Source organism: Penicillium verhagenii, assembly GCF_028828195.1.
Source record: "Penicillium verhagenii strain IBT 33310 chromosome Unknown utg000002l_segment0_segment0, whole genome shotgun sequence".
Lineage (NCBI taxonomy): Eukaryota > Fungi > Ascomycota > Eurotiomycetes > Eurotiales > Aspergillaceae > Penicillium > Penicillium verhagenii.
Window position 1 is genome coordinate 1,497,421 of NW_026643166.1, and position 22,707 is coordinate 1,520,127.

Here is a 22,707-nt window from a genome sequence, read left to right on the forward strand (position 1 = left end):
AAGTCACAATTTGAGCTCAGGAAGTTATGGTCACATTGCCAGCTTCTTAACTGTTGTGATCTTGTGAGGATCATAAATATATCGCTTATTTTTGCTGCTATGCACACTGGACAATTTGCTACCTTACATCCAGAATATTCAGAGATCTGTGTCAACTGGTCCTAAAATCAACAACCTTGGAAGTGAATTTATGCTCTACACATTTCGTTTGATCACTGCCAGGTGGACACGACTTTCTCAAAAGCCCTCCAGGGCTCCGGACTGTATCTGTTCAGAGTTAATGTCTCTTTGGCTATTATTCAATGCGCTATGTACGCTTCCCATAAAAATGATGATTGTAAAATGGATTTTGAACATAAATATAGGTAGTCAAGCATTATATTCCCATTAGGCACCCTGTGGTACAGTCACTCTCTCATCCTCGTCCTCGCTCAGTCTCAGAAAAGCTCTGGAATGACTATCACTATAGTTTCCAGGCTTATGGTCCCTGCGTCCACCTCCAATGGTATACAATGCGAGTCCATTGCTACCGCGATCAGACCCACTTGTCTTTCCTGACGACTTCCTTAGACTTTTAACTTGAGGTGCGATAAAGCGACCCCAAGCACGCTGTAAAAGAGGACCGAATGAAGGCATGCACGCAGCGAGAAAGTAGATTCCTGGCTCAATGTCCGTCCATTTGAGGAGTTGAACTGAAGTCCAGGTGTTATCTTCAAGTGCATTGTTGTTGTAAAAAGTAGCGAAGCGGAGGCATGATGTGATAATTCCTCTGGGTATGTATCAGTATCTAGTATTCTCAAGATGGTACCCAGGTCTATCGTGTGTACTCACGCTCCACCCGTCGCGAAGATAAGAACCAGTCCGGCCTTTTGGTGTCGAGGAAGATGTAGCCGTAATATCATCGGCAGTGGTAGAAATAAGAGAATGGCGTCTGTGACAATATTCGGGAATGACATCCAATCATAGAATACAGTGATGTCGATGCATTTCCCTGTTGCGCCTGGCTTTGTTCGTTCCCATTGATAGCTCACAGGCGTACACGCAAACGTTGCGGTAAGTCCGATGCCGATGAAACTGGCGGCGGTGACGAACATCAAAAAGTAGCATGTGGCGCGTTCATAAGGTGACTTGAAAAAACGGAGGTAAAACCCCAGAATTGACATCTTGGGGAGAGCCACTGCTAGCGCCCATATCCAAACACACGCGTAGACGCCCTTGGCCCAGACAACCAACTTCTCTGGACTGCGTGCTTCGATTACGACAAGATGTCGTCCCACGCCGGCGAGAGGAATAAGAACTATGAATAAGACGGTTAATACCAGCACTACAAGTTTCAAACCAAGTGAGCGCTGATAGAGGTATGGACATACTCAAGCCTTCGATGCAAAGAATAAGGTTGACAACGAGTGCAGGCCAGATAAACCAGTCATCCAGACCTACGGGCACCTCCTGCCTCCGTTTCGCATACCATCGAATGGTCGAAAATGCTATCTCCAGGACCATGAACACCACCGCAGTGGCAATAAGCTCCCCGCCGCAATACTCGTTCAAGTATTCTGTTGTGTAACTCTCTGAGTCTGAAGTCATGACTATGATCAAAGCCGGAGTCGGCCCGAGGGATCGCGAATACACGGGACCTCTGAATGGGGGACGGTGTACATAGCCTGGGTATCTTATATATGAGCCGATATCATTGAATGTGTAAAAGCTGGAGTCCACGGGTTCCACCCAAATTTTATTTAATTTTTGAGCCCCCACCTGGGGGCAACGCTTGATCCTTACTAGAAGTGGATCTTTACGAGTCTGCAGGAAGGAGGGCAGGTAATATAATCACTTTGTGCCACTAGAGCCCTAAACCTTGGAAATGGCGGGGGGGGTTGCAAGTTAGGCGTCATTTCTGCAAAGTTCTTTCTCACATGCAGCGTATGTAACCTTACATCCCTAGTATGGTTTTTAGTTGCATGATGCACCTCAGCCTCTAACTAGTTGGGGAATTGGTCTTCAAATGTTCGCTTGTAATTTACGAATGGGGGCGAAAAGCATACATGTGGGTATCATGATCATGCACCATACTTTGAACCTTGGCACTTCAGAAGTATTCAAGGAGGTCACTGGGCAGTGGGGGCTGATTCTTCAATGTTCCGACCTTGCAAGGCTCCGGCGATAGATCTGCATAGCGCTTAAGACAAATACAGCTATTCCCCATAAAACAAGCAATCAATTTATTATTTACGATTCTTTAAAAACTTCCGAGACCAGAACGGTTCATCATTTCCAACATAACATTGAGCCTTTGAATTAATTTCATGTTTGAATCTTCGGAGCCTTTATTTCTTCTTCGCCACAATGGATCGTTCGGGCCAATTATCCTTGAAAAGTCAATCCAGCCATACATCCATCTCAAAACAGGAAATGCTAAACCAAGGGAGCGCCCAAGAAGAACTGATCGTCGCGGACCCTCACAATAACCTTCCGCCCCCAGTGAGCCCGCCCGATGGTGGTCTTGTGGCTTGGCTGCAAGTTGCAGGAAGCTGGTGTCTGATGTTTAACTGCTGGTAAATCTAAAAATCCTATGCTGCTTCGCCATGAAAGTGAAATCTCTAAAAGTCTCTCTAGGGGGGTTGTCAACTCGTACGGCGTTTTTCAGACTTATTATGAGAATGAAATCCTGTCAGATCATTCTTCATCCGATATCGCTTGGATTGGCTCAATTCAAGCGTGCCTTTTACTCTTCATTGGGGCCATTACCGGGCCGCTTTATGATTATGGATATTTTCGACATCTACTGGCAGCGGGAACATTCCTGATAGTTTTTGGAATGATGATGGTTAGTATATGCACTGAGTTTTCGCATTTTGTTCTCGCTCAGGGCATTGTTGTCGGACTTGGTGCGGGATGTCTTTTTATCCCTAGTGTCGCTGTTCTGCCCTTATATTTCAGGTCACATCTAGCATTCAGCATCGGGGTGGCGGGGAGCGGTAGTGGTGTTGGTAAGTCAAAAAAAGCCATGTTCAAATGTTCCGTATTTAAAGCTGACAGCAACATTAGGAGGAATTGTCTATTCTATCACTTTCCAACAACTGCAGACAACTATAGGCTTTGGCTGGGCTTCTCGTATTGTGGGATTTATCAGTCTGGCTACCCTCGTCTTCCCACTTCTGTTCATGAGAGTAAAATCTGCTACGCCTGATCAACCAAGAAAAGTACGAAAGCTTTTCGACTCAACGACATTGACAGAAACTCCGTTCTGTTTATTTTTGGCTTGGGGATTTTTTGGATTCGTGGGTGTCTATATGCCACTGTACTATGTTGGATCTTATGCCCTTGAGAAAGAGATGAGTTCCCCGGCTGTGGGTTATCTCATACCCATTCTCAATGCGGGATCAGTGTTAGGACGTATCGTTCCCAACGTAAGCTGTTCCCTGCATCTTCTTATCTGACGTGCACTGACAATTTAACTGATAATGACTTTATAGTATGCAGCTGACAAAACTGGTCCAATTAACATGTTTATACCTACATGTTTCGGTTTAGCCGTTTTATCCTTTGCGTGGATCGGCATTAGCAACACACCGGGTCTAATTGTCTTTGTGGTGCTCTATGGAGTTTTCATCGGGACATACATGACATTGCCATTCAGTGCCGTCATTAAATTGAGTCCACATCTAGGGGTAACGGGGGTTCGAATGGGTATGCTCTGCGTCATCTGTAGCTTTGGTGTTCTCGTTGGCGCTCCAGTAGGCGGTGCTGTGCTACACAAGGGCGGCTGGGTTGGACTTCAGTCTTTTGGGGGGGCGATGCTTATCATTTCGACTATTTTTATCTTAGCGACTCGGATTGCTAAAGTGGGCATTGATCCTCGGAAGATAATATAGTGGCTAGTGGCTACATAATACACAGTGTTATAGACCTCGGGAGCCCTAGCACATGCAAGAGAGTACTGAAGTGCTCAAGTGCTGGCTTTTACCTTGTAACTGGCACTCCGGGCATCTAGACAAGGAGAGGAAAGATTGGACATCTGGAACATTGAAACATTTCTCCTCTCAATCTCGGGTATTGGTTGATATAATACGGACTAGCTGTTTCAAAAAATACTACATCGGCTTTATAACTTAGAACGGCATGGACTGCAGCTTCCAATCTCATTCGTCACTAGTCAAATGGCTGGCATTTGCTTTATTTACCACTTTAATTCTTCCGTAATCCACTAGAGTGATCGCTTGAACATTTGAACTGGGCTCATTCAATGTTTGCTCTGGATATTTGACCAATGTTCGACGCTAAAAATACGATAATAATTGGCTGACTTCTACACGTGTATCTATAGAAGTCAATCATGATCTTTTCTCCGCTGACCTCGGCAAAATGAACCCCAAAAAAAAACATTCTAATGCATGTACTAATACCCAAATGCGTACTAGCATTATCTGCAGTGGGCAAGAGATCACCAATTGCTGTGCGTTGCAAACATCTCTGGGAAGCTTACGTGGTCATTCCCGGCAAATTTATTAATCTTGAGTCTGCAATTTAGCGCCTGAGCTGAGGGGCTGAATCCAAATCTGATTTCAACTTTGGAAGTGGACCTAGGAGTATCTGTATTTTTGATCTTTCACAGAGATCCAGATTCACAGCTTTATTTTAGCCAAAAGACTTAAATGCGCTAAGACTGACTGCGCAAAATTTCATCTACTAAGCACAGGACTTGGCGTAATCTTGATCTACCAATACTATCGTCAGGATACGAGGTATCCAGCACTGGGGGTGTGTACGGCCCCTTAAAAATTTAGCCGCTAGAGCCTGAAATTAGATCAATTCATTCAGTGGCCACGGAGTCAACCCCGTTGCCCCGTTTAGCTCACGGCCTATGGAAAGGGCCGGCCCGCAGAGATCGGATTTCTATCGCCTCATCATCGGATATCTGGACGGTGAATAGTGTGTACGGAGTAAAAAAAAAATTGTACATATTTGGTTATGTGGTGGTGAATACTGGATTGCTGAGGTTCATCCCGATTCCCGAAATCACATCATGGATTCGATTTGAGAGAACTGCAGGTGAGTTCACTGCAGATCTGCAGGACTCTACTAAAAGGAGTAAAGGATCAATACAGTGCTGATACTAGATCCTTGAATTAATGTTTGTTTGATAAATTACCGTCGTGGGGCCGGCGGTTAGAACTTAGCACTTAGTCGGGTCCGGACTCCGGTGGAGCCAGAGATGCCGCTAATCAATCCATTTCAAATTTCATATGGCAGAAAGTTTCCAAAACGGAATTACAGTAAAGCCAAGGCCATATTAATTGCGAAATCGTGAAGGAGAGGAAGCCAAGATCAAATACTCGATAAAAATACAATACCGTCGACATACAGGACGGTCTAAACTACTAGTTTACCACCAGCTAAGTACACAGCTCGGGTTTCCTTCCCCTTTCGCAGCCCTGAAGATAGAAACAAGTAAGATTCTACTCCGTATACTCCATAGATAACTCTATTTAGCAGCACAGAAGTCATCCTCAGACTTCTATGTTAGTTCTGTTACCTGATTCTCTCATAAATTCGACTTAACGGGCCGTTTAGTCTCCACGGGCTGCTTTACCCATGCCATCCATTGCTTCGATAAAGCCAAACTACCACCTTCCGACTTGCCGCTATCGTGATGAGCCCAGAAAGCTTTCTCTCCTCGATAAGCCTTGACCTGGGATTCCAACCAGCCTGATAGAAGGTGTGCCGTATCGTTAACCTTCTCGAGTGGAACCATGTGCGATCCCTTCGAGATGATTTCAGATCTCACGCAGTTGGCTGCAGCACCACCGCTCCCTCCCAGTCCCTTACCTGTGCGTTCCAGTTTATCTTGTCTCCGCTCGGGTGGATTGATGTGGCTCTTTTCCCCGAAGACATAATATACGGAAGGACGCATATAAAGCAAGTACTCGAAAGCAATACAGCACCATGGACATACAAGCGCCCAATCCGGGTTATTGGTGTCGCCTTCTTTCGGGACTTTAGCGAGGTCCGGGTTGATAAATCTCTCCTTATTGAATTCGCCGCTTCCATCCCGAGGGGTGGCATTCAAACGGAGATACGACCAAGCTTCTTGTGCTTTTGTCGTGGTGAGTGTCACGGGCCCAGAACCAAGATTGGAGCTGGGGTTAAGAGCGGTTGGGACTGGTCGAAGCCCAAATTGAATGTATTGATCTACACATTTTGAGTCCCATTTCCGCCAGAAACCATTTGCCCGGATGTATTTTTCAGCATCTTGAGCTGAAGGCCAGACGTCTTGGCGGGAGCTGGTCCAAAGTGCTGGGCTTGGCCCACCTAGCTTACTAGGACTTTCATTTTGAATCATAGGCTCGATGAAAGCAACTGAGTGAAATAAGCGAGGATGCATTATTGAAAGGTGAACACTGGTGAAATAGTTAGCAATAAGTATTTTAATAAATAGTCGAGGTACGCACAACTGGGAGCAACTGAAACTGTGGGCAATTCCCATGATCGGAGATTGAATCTGATCCTGGAAATGGTTCACCATCTGTAGGAGATCCCGCGAGTGGTCAAACCAGTTTGCTAATGGTAGAGGTAAGCACCACTCATTCGTGCATGATCCGGGATATGATCGGTCACTTACGCTCATCACCAAGTTCATTTTCATTCATCACGCCACTGGCACCTTGATTGGAAGAGTCCGCGATCCAGATAGCTCTGATTTTGACGCTCGTCAATGAAAGGAGCTCCTCCCAGAGTGGTTCGTAACATTCCTATATTAGGACGACTCACGCTTAGTATGAAGACTCGGAGCTCGTGGGAATCTTGGAATAGTTAGATAATACAAACCTTGGGGATTCCATTGGCATGCCCAGCAATGATGGTGACATCATCGGGACTTGGGATGGGATTGTTCAAGGGGATGTATTGTTTGATAGCCAGCTGCAATAAGGGGTTATCTCGCTTGCCTGCGCGATAATATTCCCTAATAGGCTGACAGGGGATAGAGTGCTCTATCACTTTAAATTTTGTAGACTGCATACTAGCAGCCCTGGAAGTTCTATGCAGGAAGAATGAGCAGATAAGAGAGGAAATACGAGAAGAGGCGGGTGCGGGGAGCACAAGGTACACTGTACACAAGAAATTCCGGCCCCCACCCGTTGGAGCAGGCAGTACTGAAACAAAGAATTTAAGCCAGGCCACCCATGCTCCAAGACTCTAGCCTTGTTACCCCTTGTAACAAATGCAACGACAATCGTTGTAAGTGTATTACCAATCCCGACCTCCACATAAAATCGTTCCATTCATAATTCCATTTCAAATACCTACCATGTACCACACTAGCTTCAGCCATGTCGTTTAATTCGGCTTTACAAGGTGCTCTCTTGCGAATTGAGAGTCTCACCTACTCGGATGTGATAGCTGTTGGACTTGCTACTGCTACTGTGATCGTGCTCACTCTACCATTTTGGGATCCACTTGCTTCAGTCCCAGGTCCTTTCTGGGCTCGCTGGTCGCCTGCATGGATGATCCATCACTCCCTCAAAGGTGATATGCACCGTAAAATGATACGATTGCACGAAAAATATGGCACCATAGTCCGTACAGGCCCTTATGAAGTGAGCGTCTCGGATCCGGATGCGATCCAAGTCATATACGGTTTGACACTCCTCCCCAACAGACTTCATAAAAGCTCAAGCTAATCATTTGGAAAAATCATCAGGCGCTGGATCATTTTTCAAGAAGAGTGACTGGTATAGTGTGTGGCAAGGCCGACGCAAGTTCGATCTGTTTGCGGAGAGAGATGCGCATGTACATGGTACTAATCGTAAGTTTGTCAACTCAATCTATTCTCAAAGTCGACTTGCAGAATTTGAGCCATATCTGGATACTGTTATCCATGTCTTTCTTTCTCGTCTATCGCAGATGGCAACAAAAAATATTGACATTGGCTATTGGGCTCAATTATTCGCGTTTGGTAAGTCAATTTTCTATGGCTCAAGTAATTCAACTCTAAGAAGTTCTCTAGATGTAATTGGTGAACTCACTTTTTCCAAGCGATTTGGATTCATCGAGGGAGGTAGCGATAAGGGAACATTCGTTCAGATTGAACAGGCTCTTCAGTCAGCTTCCTGGATCGGACAAGTACCGTGGCTTTACTGGATTCATGACTGGCTATCGCCTTGGATCGGGAATCATCTCAAAGTCGCAAATCGGCACGGCTTGCTGCGCGAAATAGCCGTAAAAGAGGTGACTCAGCGAGGCTCAACGCAAAGTACTCATCCCGACATGTTGGACAAATTTATGGACGTCCATCGCGGCCAGCCAGACAAGTTCGACGAGACAGCAGTGATGTCGATGACAGCGAGCAACATATTTGCCGGGAGTGACACAACTGCCATCTCCATCGGAGCTATTCTCTATTATCTCTGCAAACACCCGCAGTATAAGGAAGAATTGCTGAAAGAAATTGACGCCGAGGCAGATGCGGGACGAATTACTCGGACCAATGTTCCATATAAAGTTGCTCAAAACATGCCTTACTTGCAGTCTTGTATTCAAGAGGGACTGCGCTGCCACCCAGCAGTGGGAATGTCTATGCCTCGAGTTGTGCCACCTGCAGGTCTTGTCGTGAATGGGAAACGGATTCCCGGAGGGGTGAGTTGATCTACCCAAATCTGCCTGCCACATGGAACTTATAGGTACTAATCAGGCAAACAGATCATTGCTGGAGCCAATCCATGGGTTATTCACCGAAACAAGGAGATTTTTGGGGATGATGCCGATGTCTTTCGTCCAGATCGATGGCTCGATGATGACATCAGCCAGAAAAGTAAGACGCTTCCCTAGGGAATATTTGCTGTCAACCGAAACTAAATTGTTGTGCAGAGAGGTTTTTCTTTGCATTCGGTGCTGGGTCAAGGACTTGCATTGGCAAAGGTAGGTTCTTAATTTCATGTGTAACAAAGTTACCACGTTTTCTTTTAGCTAAAAGTTACTAGGTTTGAGCTTGCTGGAGATTTCCAAGGTAAGAAAGGTGAAACCGAGGAGTGGCAAGCCATGGCTTACTAATTAGTATGTTTTCAAGCTTCTACCGTCGATGCTATTGGAATACGACATTGAATTTGCTGATCCTACCTCAGACATGATTGAAAATTGCTAGTAAGTCAAAGCATGCATCTGTTGAAGGAATTAATTTGACGGGTTACTCTGACAACAATTCAAATTTATACAGCTGGTTTGTCAAAATCCAAAATTTGAATGTCCGCCTTAAACAAAGATTTGTTTAAGGGGTTTGTAGTGGACATAAGATGCCTCGGTTCAATTTTTGGTTCTGCTCTGCTTTTCCCACATACATAGCACAGTCCACCTATCTTGGCCCTTAGAAATGAAGACTGTATCGTTACCCGGCTAAGCTTCCACATTGAATCAAACGATCCTGGCAAGTAGACTGATTATAACACATCCATTTCACAGCGTGACAGCCCCCACGTCGTATCATACAAGGTGGGTCCATGGCCAGGCTCCACCCTTGCAAGTTACAACTAACATACCGCTTATGTACTAGTCCGTATCCAGCTTTGCACCTATCAACTGATGTATCAAGAATTGATTACCGTGGTATGTGCGGCTCGGCACTGCTGACCCAACATTGATATGAAAGTTAGTAGGCATACAGTACGCCCATCATAATATGCACACATGTGTGCGCTATATATAGTTCCAAGTGACATCAGCAAAGAAAAATTATAAACATGAAGCTCCATCTCGATTCTCAGCTAAATTGCTTTCCCAAGTGACAAGTCGCAATAATTAAGTGACTATTCTGCTGTGAAAACATTCGGACATCTTTTTCAACTATAAGGCCAATATGCCCCATATTCCCAGCGGACTGGAGCTTGAGCCAATGCTCGTCCTGGCCAACAATATCAGAGATAACGTCTTGGTCTTGAACGACTTTATCTCTTCTAACCGCCACCCTAATCCTACTTTCTCTGCCGATTCAGTGCCCAACAAAACCATTATCCCACCCACCAGCCCGCAAGAGGTCCAGGATGCACGAGCTGCCCTCATAAGTTCCGCAAGAACTTTGCTTGACCTCGCTTTGGGCCCAGTCGGAATCCTGGAAGATATTAATGTGAGCATTTATTCAATGTTTCCCTTTGCTCGGTCATGGATATCTCTTGCATTCCAGTGTCTTGCATGTCCCTAACATCAAACGACTTTCAACCAGCCAAATCAAACGTTTTGTTTACAGGTGATTCATCGCTACCGAATTGCCGAGGTTTTCCCTCCCAGTGAGATAATCTCATTTGAGGAGCTTTCTTCTCGATGTGGTCTTAACATTATCGATTTGAAGCGAGTGCTTCGACTTGCCATGACCAGGCATATTTTTGCGGAGCCAAAGTCTGGCTTCGTGGCACATACTGCGGCTACGAGATTGTTGCATGATGACGACAGAATCCGTGCGTTTTCGGGTATCATAGCTGATGAACGATTTCCAGCATCTGCAAAGGTCAGCACTCTTTCTCGGGGTTGTACATGATTGTCAACTAAAATCCAGTTGACTTGTCTGATTCGGTTGGCTAATCTCAAAGGTTGTTTAATCAGGCTGTCGATGCGCTAGTCAAATATGGTCAATCACAATCCTCGAATCAATCGGTATGTATCTTACTTTCCTGCGAGTGAAGTATCGATAGGTATAATACTGACTCGATTCAGGGTTTCTCTCTCGCAAACAATACCGAATTGGGTCTCTATGAAGAGCTTAAAACCCATCCTGTTCGCGAAAAGCGCTGGAACCTGGCCATGAGCGCGATGGCTGCCAGAATCGATTTTGACTTTATTCTCAACAATTCTCACCTATCATCGTTGGCTCCCGGATCATTGTTCGTCGACGTCGGTGGCGGTAACGGCACAATCAGCGTCGGGCTCGCCAAACGCCTGCCGCATGTCCGCTTCTTGGTGCAAGATGCCGCTCCCCATGCCCATGCTCAATCATACACGGCAAACGGAATTCCAGTAAAATCAACGGGAGATAATCAACAGGTGATGTGGCAGACACACGACTTCTTCACCCCGCAGCATATCATCGGTGAAACGTACTATTTCCGAAACATCTTCCATAACTGGTCTGACTCCCAGTGTGTTCAAATTTTACGACAGCATGTTCCTATTCTTCGGCCGAAGACGAAGATCATAATTGATGATTTTGCATTGCATGAGCCACTGACCGTTTCCGAGTTTGAGGAGCGAAAGGCAAGGTATGGTCCCAAATTCGTCTCATCTATTATTCCGCTGACTCGGGGGTTACAGATCTATGGATATCACGATGCTTGTTTACTTTGGTTCTTATGAGCGTACTATTGAGCAGTGGCGGTCTATCCTTGCCGAGGCCGATCCGCTATTTACATTGGAGAAGGTCACTCAGGACCCAAAACAGCCCAACACCATTCTGCAAGTGGTGTTTGGATGATAGACAGGGACAGAATATCTTAAACCCTCGTGTTTCTACAGTAATCAATCATAATTTAAGCACATGGCAGAAGACGAGTTGGAGGGATGACTGTAGTGAGATGGACAGTCCAGTCGTACACATGTGCACACGTGACACAGTAACACAACAGAATTTGGAAACTTCGAAATTTGATGATGTAATCTGGCAGAACGCGACGCGGAAGCGGTGTGTGGGAGGACAAAGATTGAACCCAGGACGGTGATTGGACGGTATTCAAGATGGATGGGTCATGATACAGATAGACATGGAGCTGTTAGAACATTGGGGTTTTACTAACCTTGGAAGTAAGTACGGGCGCTATGGGTAAGAAGCTTATAGACTGGTGATAGAGGCGAGAACCAAGGTTGGAACAGGGTGATATTATCTATGTGCACTAGAATGACATCAAATTTTGAAGAACACGGAACCGATTTCAACGGGCAAATCGTGATTCAGCTCCAGTATGATCGATTAATGTTGGCCACATATTATAAAGGGGGGTTGCTTGCCTAAGTACATATGTTCCAAGGTTCCAGGGTTGGGCTTTGGTTCATGGTTGCGTGGGACCTGTGGCATGGCAACGGTGGCCAACAGAGTCTGTACAAGCAAGTATATAAACCAGACTCCAGTGACCTCAGGAGCAGTTGCTGGGGGGTTTCAACGTCGACATACATATTCGAACCTTGGAAAGCTGAACTGTCAAGTATTCCTCCAATGAGTGGAATGCCAGCAAGATTGATCACTACATAGTTTTGACATCATTTTTTCCTTTCCTTGTCAAGAAAAATGTCGTGGCTCCTAAGTCGCGTTCTTCGAATTCAGCAAGGCGCCGCCAAGAACCGTCGCGCTATTGCCACCGCACACCATCCTAACCCCGGGAATTTTGCAAACCGACCCCGAGAAGAGCTTGTTAAAATAGGGCACAAGGGGGGCATAAACAGCGGGAAAGCAAGAGGTCCTGGGGGACTCAATAGTATAAATCCAGAGAAGCAGGTATGTTTGACGATGGATGCAGTTCGAATCTGTATGAAAGGTCTTTTCTTGTTTGGGCCGAGTTAATTCATAGTAAATAGAGTGGTCAAGCGATAAGAAAAGCAGTCCGAGAGTACGAGGAAGCGTCTAGAGAATTCGGGCGAGACGGTTCTGCACATGCATGTCATATATGGAAATCGCATGAGCCGTCCACGATACCGCCGGGATATGGTGAATGGAAAACCTGAGATGAAGAACTGCCAATAAGATTTCTTCTTCAATAAAATCAAGAGTCTAGAAGATTCAATTTTAGAACAAGGAAGAAACAAATATATGGTGCTGATTGTTCACTTAAAAGGTAATGGATCCGTACTAGTAGATGAAGCCTGAAGGTGAATTGAAACCCAAAACGGCAGGAGGTAAATAGACTGCCTGAGGCAACGAAGATAATCATTCAATGTTTGTGTTGCGACCCGCATTTCTTCTTGTTTCAATCTCATCGCTTACGCCTCTCTGTAACTGTCTATTGTTATTTACTTCGTTTAATTCCTGGAGCTTCCGCTTGATTGGAATGCGATTCCAACGTCACCCATCGAATTAAGATTCGAAGTCCCCTTCTTGATCAGCGCGCGGCCGCATCGATCGCCGCACATCCGGAGACGCGTCCATCATGGCCAACTCCGGCTACACGTCGCCCTTTCCAACCTCCCACGACACCATCGGACACTCTACTTTGGCTACACCTATGTTCATGTCTTCACCTCCACCTCGCCATCAATCCAGCCCATCTCCCCCAAGTCCCGTCTCCGAGCGTTTCGAGCCGGAACATGAATATGACGACCATAACGATGACTACGAGCACGATTTAGAAAACGAGGATAATTTACATCGTCTTTCCCACCATTCAACGCCAGCTAGTCCGACTGGATCGGATTTAGATGCGCGCCTCGCCGAGTATACCTTGGACTTCGGTCAATTCCCCAGCGGCCAGTTCGGCGATGGAGAGGAGATACCGCTACCGGATTTGAGAAACGATGACGATGAGAGACTCTCTGATGTGGGCGGTCCGGAGGATTTTACAGCAAATATGGAGAAATATTTAATGGGCGAAGCCATGTCCAGTGCGCGCAAGTCTCGTGCAAACGAGACCAGCGCGGACGCAGGATCTGTATTGCGATCCTCTTTGAGATCAAGACAGCCAGCCGTTGAAGAGGAGCCGGACTTGGGAGAATACAGTGAATTCGAGCCACCAGTGGATATGTCTACTCCGTCGCACGTTTTACACAGGACTAGCACACTGGCCAAAGATTCGACTCGCCTTGATGGTATTGACGAGGAGGACTCCAATGATGGACTACCAAGCCCCGGCCGATCATCACGGAAGTTGTCTAATGCCTCAAGAGATGACATGTTAGATCGGGAAGAGCGGTTGCAAGAACGCATTGCACAGCTAGAAGAGGAAGCCCATGATCGCGATGACCAGCTTCTCAAGAACCGCAACCGTTTGTTGGAGGCGGCTTCTGCTGGTGAGCAAATCAGACATCTTCAGACGGAGCTCCAGCGCAAAAATGATCAGATTGAAGAAATGAGGGCCAACGAGGCCGAGTTGGCAACACTTCGTGAGCGGGTTCTGTCACTCCAAAGGGAGGCTACTGAGCGTGAAAAGCTCCAACAGGCTGTCCCCCAAGCTCCGGACTTTGGACCTATTCAACAGCAGATTCGTGACATGCAACAGCAACTTCAAAGCCAGGACTCGCATAGCTCGTTGGACGTGGAGCGACTGGAGACAATCACTCACCTGCGGCAACAACTCCATCTTACCCAAGAGCAAGTAAAGCAACGCGACGCAAGCTTGGAGGAGACGCTTGCAAGACTGAGAGAAGTTACCAACGCCAAGGAGTTACAGCTTCAAGAGAAGAATGCTGAGATCGACCACTTCAAGGCCGTTCTTGATGACCAGGCTTTGGAGAACGAAAGACTGGATACCGAATTAAATCGCGCGAATGCTGATTATGAAGCTCTCGAGGATCGACTCACCGATCTTGAAATTAAGAATCAACCTTTAGAGGAGAGGAATCAATCTCTTGAGGCCGATCTTACTCGGGTCCAGTCCCAGGTAGAAGCACAAGAAACCGCCTTGAAAGCCGTGGCCGCGGACCTTCCTATGAGCAGTCGCAGTACCTACAGTGAAATCCTTGACTTGATCAAAGACTTGGGTCCTCCTGAGTCTGAACTGGATCCCGCATCTCCTGTGCAGCATAAATTCCCAGTGAATTCAGTTGCGCACAATCTGGGCGACGATAATCTGAGTGACGAAATTGCCAAGTTCCAACAGGAAATCCAGGATGCTACGGGAGCCCAGAAGGCCGCAGAAGTTGAAGCCAACCGCCTAAGAGAACAAGCAGCTGAAACACAAACCCTGATCAAAACTATCGAATCTGAGAATCTCCGCCTTGCCACTCGAGTGGAAGAGCTGACCACGACGCTCAACAAGACACAACACGACTTGACTCGGACAAAGGAAGAGCATGCTGTGTCTCTCGAAACTATTGCCCGTCTACAAGAGGATGCTCTTCGCCAGCCTCCTAGTCCACCTCCATCCCCACCCAGGTCTCACGGCATTATCACCGAGCAAGAAAACGCCTCCCAGATTGCTGCCTTGGAAGAATCCCATCAAGCACAAATCAAAAATCTCCAGACGGTCCACTCTACTGCAGTTTCAACTCTCCGCTCATCGCACGCCGAGTCCATGCGCAAGAACTGCAATCTTCTCGCGGCTGCAGAACAACGCGAAGCTAGTCTTCGTGTCGATCTCACTACCTTACGCGCGTCAGTATCTGGTCAAGAATCTCAGTTGCGCAAGTCCTTCAAATCGGAAGTCCGGCGTCTAGAAGCCGTCATCGCGGCTAAGGATGAAACCGCCGTTGCTGTTGATCAGCGCATTGCCTTGTCGGTTGACAAGCGAGAACGAGAGTGGGAGCGCCGGGTGGACCTTCTTCTCAAGGAGCGTGACCGCATGGCTAAAGCATTGATGATGTACTGGGGTGAGAAAGAGCTGGGTCCTGGGCCCGGTGTTTTGACTGAAGGGAAGGGAAACCGTCGTCGTGACGCAGAAAAGGAGCCGAAGCAAGGTCAAGCGTACCGTTACAAGTACACGAAGACGAGGGCTAGGAGTCAGGAGAGGAAGGCTTAATTTGTAATTTTTTTTTTATTCTATTGGGCAGACTCCTTTCATCTGTTCTGCGTGTGCTTTTAGCTGTTGCATCCTGAGGACCTTCTAATCGTTGGTTTCGGCGTATGGGTTTGGAATGTACAAGGAGTTATGTCTTTTTCTCGTTTTCTGTACCAGATCTTAACCCGAATCTACTACTTAAATCAGAAAGTATCACTAGGGTAATTTTTTTTCGTTGCAGGGGTTCCAATGCTGGCAAGTTGGATGCCGGAACTTGAACCGTCAATGCTAGTCCTAAGGTTTATTTACCAAAAATCTCAGGCTTATACTTCATTAAAATGGCACGTGATTTCCGACTTTGCTTTCTTGCTGGACTTCAATACTGCTAATCATGTGACTAACCACCGCATGGCAAGTGCACCAACATTTACTTTTCTTGCTTCACGCGATTCCCAGTTTTCCTTTCCACACTCTGGTGTGCTCTGTGATTCGCCGCGCCCGCGAAACTCTTATTGGAAAATGGAGTCTCAACCATCACCGGGGCCCCCATTCGACGCGCAAATGTTTCTTTACCAGTTCCAGGCCGAACAGGCCGAACCACCCGAACAAACCCCAGATACTGGGGAAAGTCAGGAAACAAATGAAAATACAACGGGTGAAATAAATGAGGAAACCCAACCTCCAGCCCCAAGCCCAGCAGCCCAGCCAGTAGCAACTCCAGTCCAAGAATACTACCTGGAGCCTCCACCCCAGGGCACCTTCGACAGTAGAGAAACCCTACTGGAAACCGTGCGCAAGCACAGCATCTCCAAAGGCTTCGCAACCTGCATCGCGAAATCCAGAGGCGAATCTATATACATAGGCTGCGCGCGTGGAGGCATTCCAACAAAGAACAAGAACCTAGGTGGTATTTCCGGGATCCCGCGTCCTAGACAAAGGACCTCGAACAGATGCGGCTGTCCCTTCCAGCTGTATGCGAGACGGGGCAAAAAGCAGGATGTGTGGGAGCTGCAGATAAGGCATCTTGCTCATAATCATCCGCCTGACGAGCATATTTCGGCTCATCCGGCGGCCAGGCGGCTTTCGGTAGTGCAGAAGAGGCAGGTCAAGCATTTGAATGCGATTGGGGTCAAGCCGAAGGAGATTGTGATGTTTCTTAAGCTGGAGGATCCTTGTACTGTGCTTACTCCTATTGATGTTTATAATGAACTTGCTAAGTTGAAAAGGGGGATGAGGGAGTCGCTTGCGATTGCTCAGCTGACTATGCCGGAACAGCTTGAAGGTACGTCGCCGCAGAATGCGGTTGCGGATCCTTTATAGGCGGTAACTGGTGGGTGTTTTTTTTTCTTAGCTTGTTGTTACTTGGGCTGGGCCTGGGGACTTTGTTTTGTTAGCATATATTATTCCGTCTGACTCTATGAATTCTCGGACAAGAAAGAGGAGAAGGTGGTAACCATTTCCATGGATTTTGAATCAAATCAAATAATATTTTTATTACTAAACTAGCCTGGTATATGAGGATATCTGAGTGTCAATATCAATAACGAAGTGTCGATGATCAAGAGCGCGCGCTATTAAATCAGAAGACCACCGCCCCTACAGTCCATCCATCATACAAGATCTCCAATACAACCTTCAAAATGTTGGAAAGATGTCCAATTAAACAATCAAAGAAGATGAAAAAAAGTCTGACCTGCAGACAAAGACAAAAGTTAGTCAAGCCTCAGCTCGATCTAGTAAAAACTCAAACTAGTCCTATTAGCACCGCGATAAGTCATCCCATCTATGACATTGCGCGTCTCAGGCGTCCCAGCACTAGCAACCCTCCGCATGTCATCGACCGAAGCACGCGGCGTAGAGCTTGTCTCGAGAATACAACTCAAAGGCCCACTCGGTCCTCCAAGTGTATTACTGCGCGACCTCCGAGTACTAGGGTAAATAACCTCGACATCATTCCTGCGCGGGACACCCATGACATGGTTGGGATCAAAGGCATGAAGACTCGCCCAGCGAGCTGGAGGAGCGATGTATTGTGGATGATACTGGCTCTGAGTGTGGCGGGGAATAGGATGGTCGAATTGGTAGGTTGTGCTGCGGACGGGATGAGGCAGAGGATTTGTCTGGCGGGATTTGGTGCGTCTAATGGGTGCGACGTGGAGAGGGTGCATGGCGGCATTTTGTCTGCATGATGCGGAGTACTTCTGGGGGTTGGATTTGGATGATGGCATTCTTTGGGCGGGAATGTAGTTTGGGTGGTGTGGATGATGGATGGAGATTTGGGTAGGTGCGAAGCCTGCTGCTGCTGTTTGGGAGCGGCGGACCTTGACGGGCTCGGGCTTTTGCACCACGACTTCCGGGGCATCGGCGGAGTTCATTGTCATCGTTCGGACGTGACCTTCGGGTCTTATGGGTGTCGATTCATTGGTGCTGTTTACTGGGGATTTGGCTTCGCTGTATGGAGATGACAGTTGCGGGAGCTCTGGAGGTCCGCTGTTCATTGAAGGTTCCACGACTTGTTTCTCGACGTCTGAGGCAGCATTGGGGTCTGCTAAGGCGCGAATCTGGGGATCCGAGGATAAGGGAAGCGATATATTGAATGTCTTGGGGAAGAAGCGTTTCAAGGATGACAAAGACGACTTTCCCCGTTTGTGGTTCGTATACTGTTTGGGGATAGCTGGAACCCTGGGAGCAAGAAAGCCTGAAAGCAGATTTCGGGATTCGCCTGTGGTTTGGGAAGTCATGACAGTCGATGTTCGCGATATAGGAAAGAAATCACTTGTCAGTGTCTGAGCACCCGGTGATGCACCAGGCAAGGTATCATCTGGCGAGATCGTGGTTCCGGATGTGATTTCGCCGTATTCTGAGCCCGGGTCAGTGTTGACTCGGAGTTGTGGTCGCAGACGAACAGGAGCAGGGTGTCTGATACTGGGATGACATCTGACTTTGTTGGCCAGCGGATCCACAGACCATGGCTCTCCACCGGCTTTTCCATCGTGTTGACGACAAAGATTCAAGATCTCATTTCTGAGAGTCTCGTCACTATCCCAGCTGTTACCAGAGATGATGCTGCCGTTTTTCACTGTCATTTGTCGTCGGTAGATTCCAATGATAGACACATCATATGGTCGATCACAAAGTTCCCTCGCGCAGTACATAGTGCACACAGTGACTCTGCAAGGTTCTCGTTAGTTCAGATTCCCATGAAACTAAGAATGATTATTCACTTACAGTGACACGACAGACACAATAACGGTAGCTCGATGAAACGCGCAGCTGGCACCGACCCGCCAGAATGTGTCGTGTGTTCCTTCAGGTAGACAGTACACTTGCTGAGCGGCGACCACCAGACCAGAGACACTGGTTGCTAGCCACATCATGAGATCGATTCTGAGTACATAGGTGCACACGTTATGCAAAACGGTTTTCTGCTCTCCGAATCCTCCAATATTGTTGTACTGCCAGGCGACCAGGCTCTGAAGTGAGATCAATGGAATCGAAAGAATAGACTGTAGTTGAGTTAGTGACAAGGCATTGTATAGACTGTGGTATATTAAACATACCGATACCAAAGCCAAGATCAGGCTTGTAGTCATCTTCGAGTCAACTGTCGCGTTACCATAAAGATATAGCACCAGCGCCATCTGAAGGACTGATTCCAGAATCAGGCAATAGATAGCAGCGAATATAACCAATTTCGTCCATGTCCCTTCTTTCCGCGGTGTTGCCGAAAATCCAGTCGCCATCGTGAAGATACTCAAGCCGCTCTGCAGCACTAGCAATGTCGCCCGGACAAGTCAAATATGGTGCCCACGGAATTGCGAGAGTCGACTCGGCTCTGAGATAAAGAGGCGCGAGGATAGAAACACGTCGGACAGCCGTGCAACCCAGGCGCGGCGAGGTTAACAGGTCGTTAATGGTGTGAGTGACAGGTGGAGAATCCAACGAACTTAAGGTAGGACTAAAAGGGGAATTAAATGGAGTGGTATATGACCCCCATGGCGCGTCGACGCGAAAAAAAGAGTGTGGAGGGGTGGAATGTGCCTCGAGGGGCCCGGCATGGGAAAGAATCCCAGCCGCGACCACTGACTTCAGTACATTTGGAACAAGTAATCAATCTGCGGATCTATTGGAATGTTAGAACAGGAGTCTTCTCCTGTTGTCCAATCCAGTGGCAGGGCAGTTCTGGAGGACACGGTGCAATGACTCCATCCCTGCAGATCGTGACTCTTCGACGTCAGTTCATGTGAGGCCCCTAGGACAAAATCTCCGGGGCTTTGCTAAATTCCAGTGGGGAGTGTCAAATTGCTCATTAAAGCTAGGCAGTGGTGCGGATCGAGGGAGTTAAGGGCTGTTTGGTGTTGTGGACGTGATAGGGAGCGGTACCATCCCTCGATGACGTGCAGATCAAGTAACAATCAACTGACTCCTTTTTAGTACATCACCAACAGCATTCGAAGTTCGTGGTAATTATTGTCTTCACTCTCTAAAGCTTTATCAATCTTTTTTTTTTTCTTCTTTATCGATCGCATATTTTCATGATCCTCGGAAAGCCCAATTGCCACGTGAATGGTGAGCCGAGGGGTGCTCCTGTCGACCGCGAGGGACATGAAGCATCCAGGAGCCTCATACTTGACCACTTTGGCCCGCACATAAACTCATTTGCTTGTCTCTGATGCGGCATGCTGATTAGATCTTCTCTTGCGCGTCAACAATTGATCTTGATCCGCCTCAGCTTTACGCGATCAAACAAAAACAACAAGAGCCCACTGGAGAAGAGGGGGAAAAGTTGAACCTTTCGATCTTTCAATCCCGCTCGAGCTTATATCTTACATCTCTCATGTTGATTGAATAAAATTCTAGGTAGGCACTCAGCTACTCTCCGCCAATATTTGAATGTCCACCTTCCACGTGTTTGATCAACCACCAAACTCATACTTGACGTGACCTCGCCCTTTGCCAATACGAGCCATATACATATGACCGCCCTCGTCATTGGGGTCTGGGTTATCTGTGCGATCTTTTCCGGTTGTGATATACAAAATATCCTGGTTCTTACCTCCCCACGTTGGGCATGTTGGATACATCGCCGGCAGTGCTATCTGTTTCAAGAGCTTGCCATGTGGCGTGAAGACCATGATATGACTGGTCCCATAAACAGCCACCCATAAGTTCCCGTCGACACTGCCACACAAGTTAATAAGACTCGTTCAGATCCATTAGTTGATTTGCAATAGGGAGACGCACTCTACAACCATTCCATCAGGTTCCCCGCCCGTCTCTTGAAAGTCAACCAGAGTTCGTTGATTTGAGATACTCCCAGTCTCAAGATCAAAGTCAAGCGCTGTTATTTTCATTCCGACAGAGTCATTCAAATACACTGTTCAGCACGTGTTAGCCCCCTGCAACGTTAATGTACGACCAAAACGAAAGCCAAGAAACAAAAAAAAAAAACAAAAACAAAAACAAAAGCAGGCTGCAGGGGCTTAGAACTTAGGGGTCACGCACTAGTTCGATTATCCGGGCTCCATTTAACGCCATTACCACAGATAATTCCCTCAGACAACATCAAATGCAAGCCCCCGCCAGGATCATATCTCCACAGCCGCCCTTTCGGGACCCCATAATCCGCCGGCAATGTGCCAGGGGCAAAAGCAGTGGCTTCGAGATCAATTTCCGCTAACCAGAATCGTCCAGCTGCATCGACACCGCCATCATTAAACCGGCGTCGACTCCGCTCCGCAGATGGAATAATTTCACAAGCCACTTCGAATTTGCCGGTCTCCTCGTCCAGGAAGCACACGCCTTGGTAATACGCCGCGACGTAACTGCCAGGTATGTTGGTGCGAAACCCGGCAACGGTTACGCTGTCGGCAAGGGGAAGAATTCGTGCCGGGCCAGTTGCGGCTCCCGTGTCGGGGTCAACGGGGAGAATGTATAGTTCGGCTGGGGAAGAGAGGCAGTCGAACCAGTGTAGAGTTGAGTCGCTAGCTCGATAGATGGCGCCTTCGCCGAGGACCATGCGGCCCTTTGGGGTGGCATAGAAGGTCGGGCCCGTGTTTTGGGTCTCGATTGGATTGCTCATCTTGGTGCCTGCGTTAGAGTGGCGTCGAGGCTTATTTTCAGTCGCTTGGGGCCGCTATTTTGACTTGTTTCTCCCGTTGAGAGGGAATGCCGCTAGATACTCCGGTCTGGTACCTGGAGGTGGAGATGAGCTCCCCTCACTGGTGGGGCAACGCCGCGGGAAAACGAGGCGGCGTCAGGCATCGACGCCGCATCGTGAACATTCAGAGACTTTGATTCGCTGGATGTCTGAGAAATGTGGCTCTAGGGAAACAGCGGTTCTCTCAAGCCAAATACGGATTTTTCTACGAATACACGGGTAGAATGGGTTGGAATGATTTCAAATTGTCCTGAACCCTGAAGAGGGGGGACCTCGGGTGTTCGACGCAGGGTTTGATTTAGGGCAATGGATGTCGAACTAACGATTGATTGTCTCATCGAGATTTAATACACGGTATTTCCAATTATCTTCAAATGTTGATCGGAGTCCGGAGATGTTACCTAGTAGGTACCAATTTGTGAAAATCACATGGGGTAAAGGGTTCCTTGAATTAATATTCTTCAAATCTTCCCAGTCTATCCGAATCAAGAACGTGGCTAAGATGCTGCATACGCCACGCTGACATATGACACCCCAGGGTAACAAATCATACATGTCGTTTAGAGAAGAGGCCCTGTTGGTCATTTCAGATTTAATTTGCACATGTGTCGGCTCCGAGAATTTCGCAAGTGGTCCTTAGCTCCATGATGCCCACAGAAAGTGGTTCACTAATTCACAAGCGCAAGATTTTTTTCCCATGGGTCTTATTTTATACGGCAGCTTTTCTGTATAATTCGGACCAAATCAGATATGGAGAGAGAGAAAAAATAGGGTCCAAGGCCGGTTTCCCGGCAGAATATCACTTCTAAATTAGATCACTGGCGCAGAAAATGATGGCAGGGGCGGCCCGGTGGGACATCGGGAGGGTCCAACAGCCTAGGCTATTGATCCAAGCTCCGTGGCTCCGTCCACAGGGTTCCTCGGAGA

The 22,707-nt window shown here is 47.4% G+C and overlaps 9 protein-coding genes across 9 annotated transcripts; 5 read left to right on the forward strand and 4 right to left on the reverse strand.

The window, feature by feature from the left end:
- Positions 1-387: 387 nt before the first annotated feature.
- On the reverse strand, positions 388-1,587 carry N7466_000547 (uncharacterized protein; the record flags this gene model as incomplete). The annotated part of the gene is made up of 3 exons (XM_057159945.1): positions 388-769; positions 832-1,297; positions 1,371-1,587. 3 exons carry the CDS (start codon positions 1,585-1,587, stop codon positions 388-390), a joined length of 1,065 nt encoding a protein of 354 aa, XP_057026193.1.
- Positions 1,588-2,412: 825 nt separating this feature from the next.
- Positions 2,413-3,875, forward strand: N7466_000548 (MFS general substrate transporter; the record flags this gene model as incomplete). Its single annotated transcript, XM_057159946.1, has 4 exons — positions 2,413-2,555; positions 2,617-2,990; positions 3,049-3,410; positions 3,477-3,875. 4 exons carry the CDS (start codon positions 2,413-2,415, stop codon positions 3,873-3,875), a joined length of 1,278 nt encoding a protein of 425 aa, XP_057026194.1.
- Positions 3,876-5,545: 1,670 nt separating this feature from the next.
- N7466_000549 (uncharacterized protein) lies at positions 5,546-7,020 on the reverse strand (the record flags this gene model as incomplete). Its single annotated transcript, XM_057159947.1, has 4 exons — positions 5,546-6,401; positions 6,453-6,561; positions 6,623-6,752; positions 6,829-7,020. The coding sequence occupies 4 exons, from the start codon at positions 7,018-7,020 to the stop codon at positions 5,546-5,548; spliced, it is 1,287 nt and encodes a 428-aa protein (XP_057026195.1).
- A 311-nt stretch (positions 7,021-7,331) lies between these two features.
- N7466_000550 (cytochrome P450) lies at positions 7,332-9,142 on the forward strand (the record flags this gene model as incomplete). Its single annotated transcript, XM_057159948.1, has 6 exons — positions 7,332-7,638; positions 7,661-8,637; positions 8,701-8,812; positions 8,869-8,919; positions 8,982-9,007; positions 9,068-9,142. The coding sequence occupies 6 exons, from the start codon at positions 7,332-7,334 to the stop codon at positions 9,140-9,142; spliced, it is 1,548 nt and encodes a 515-aa protein (XP_057026196.1).
- A 708-nt stretch (positions 9,143-9,850) lies between these two features.
- On the forward strand, positions 9,851-11,455 carry N7466_000551 (S-adenosyl-L-methionine-dependent methyltransferase; the record flags this gene model as incomplete). The annotated part of the gene is made up of 5 exons (XM_057159949.1): positions 9,851-10,117; positions 10,238-10,445; positions 10,607-10,641; positions 10,702-11,243; positions 11,296-11,455. The coding sequence occupies 5 exons, from the start codon at positions 9,851-9,853 to the stop codon at positions 11,453-11,455; spliced, it is 1,212 nt and encodes a 403-aa protein (XP_057026197.1).
- A 1,663-nt stretch (positions 11,456-13,118) lies between these two features.
- On the forward strand, positions 13,119-15,641 carry N7466_000552 (putative spindle pole body associated protein SnaD; the record flags this gene model as incomplete). The annotated part of the gene is made up of 1 exon (XM_057159950.1): positions 13,119-15,641. One exon carries the CDS (start codon positions 13,119-13,121, stop codon positions 15,639-15,641), a length of 2,523 nt encoding a protein of 840 aa, XP_057026198.1.
- A 498-nt stretch (positions 15,642-16,139) lies between these two features.
- Positions 16,140-16,940, forward strand: N7466_000553 (uncharacterized protein; the record flags this gene model as incomplete). The annotated part of the gene is made up of 1 exon (XM_057159951.1): positions 16,140-16,940. The coding sequence occupies one exon, from the start codon at positions 16,140-16,142 to the stop codon at positions 16,938-16,940; it is 801 nt and encodes a 266-aa protein (XP_057026199.1).
- A 413-nt stretch (positions 16,941-17,353) lies between these two features.
- On the reverse strand, positions 17,354-19,363 carry N7466_000554 (uncharacterized protein; the record flags this gene model as incomplete). Its single annotated transcript, XM_057159952.1, has 3 exons — positions 17,354-18,791; positions 18,849-19,126; positions 19,181-19,363. 3 exons carry the CDS (start codon positions 19,361-19,363, stop codon positions 17,354-17,356), a joined length of 1,899 nt encoding a protein of 632 aa, XP_057026200.1.
- A 1,173-nt stretch (positions 19,364-20,536) lies between these two features.
- Positions 20,537-21,702, reverse strand: N7466_000555 (SMP-30/gluconolactonase/LRE family protein; the record flags this gene model as incomplete). Its single annotated transcript, XM_057159953.1, has 3 exons — positions 20,537-20,801; positions 20,865-20,997; positions 21,126-21,702. 3 exons carry the CDS (start codon positions 21,700-21,702, stop codon positions 20,537-20,539), a joined length of 975 nt encoding a protein of 324 aa, XP_057026201.1.
- Between the last annotated feature and the right edge of the window lie 1,005 nt (positions 21,703-22,707).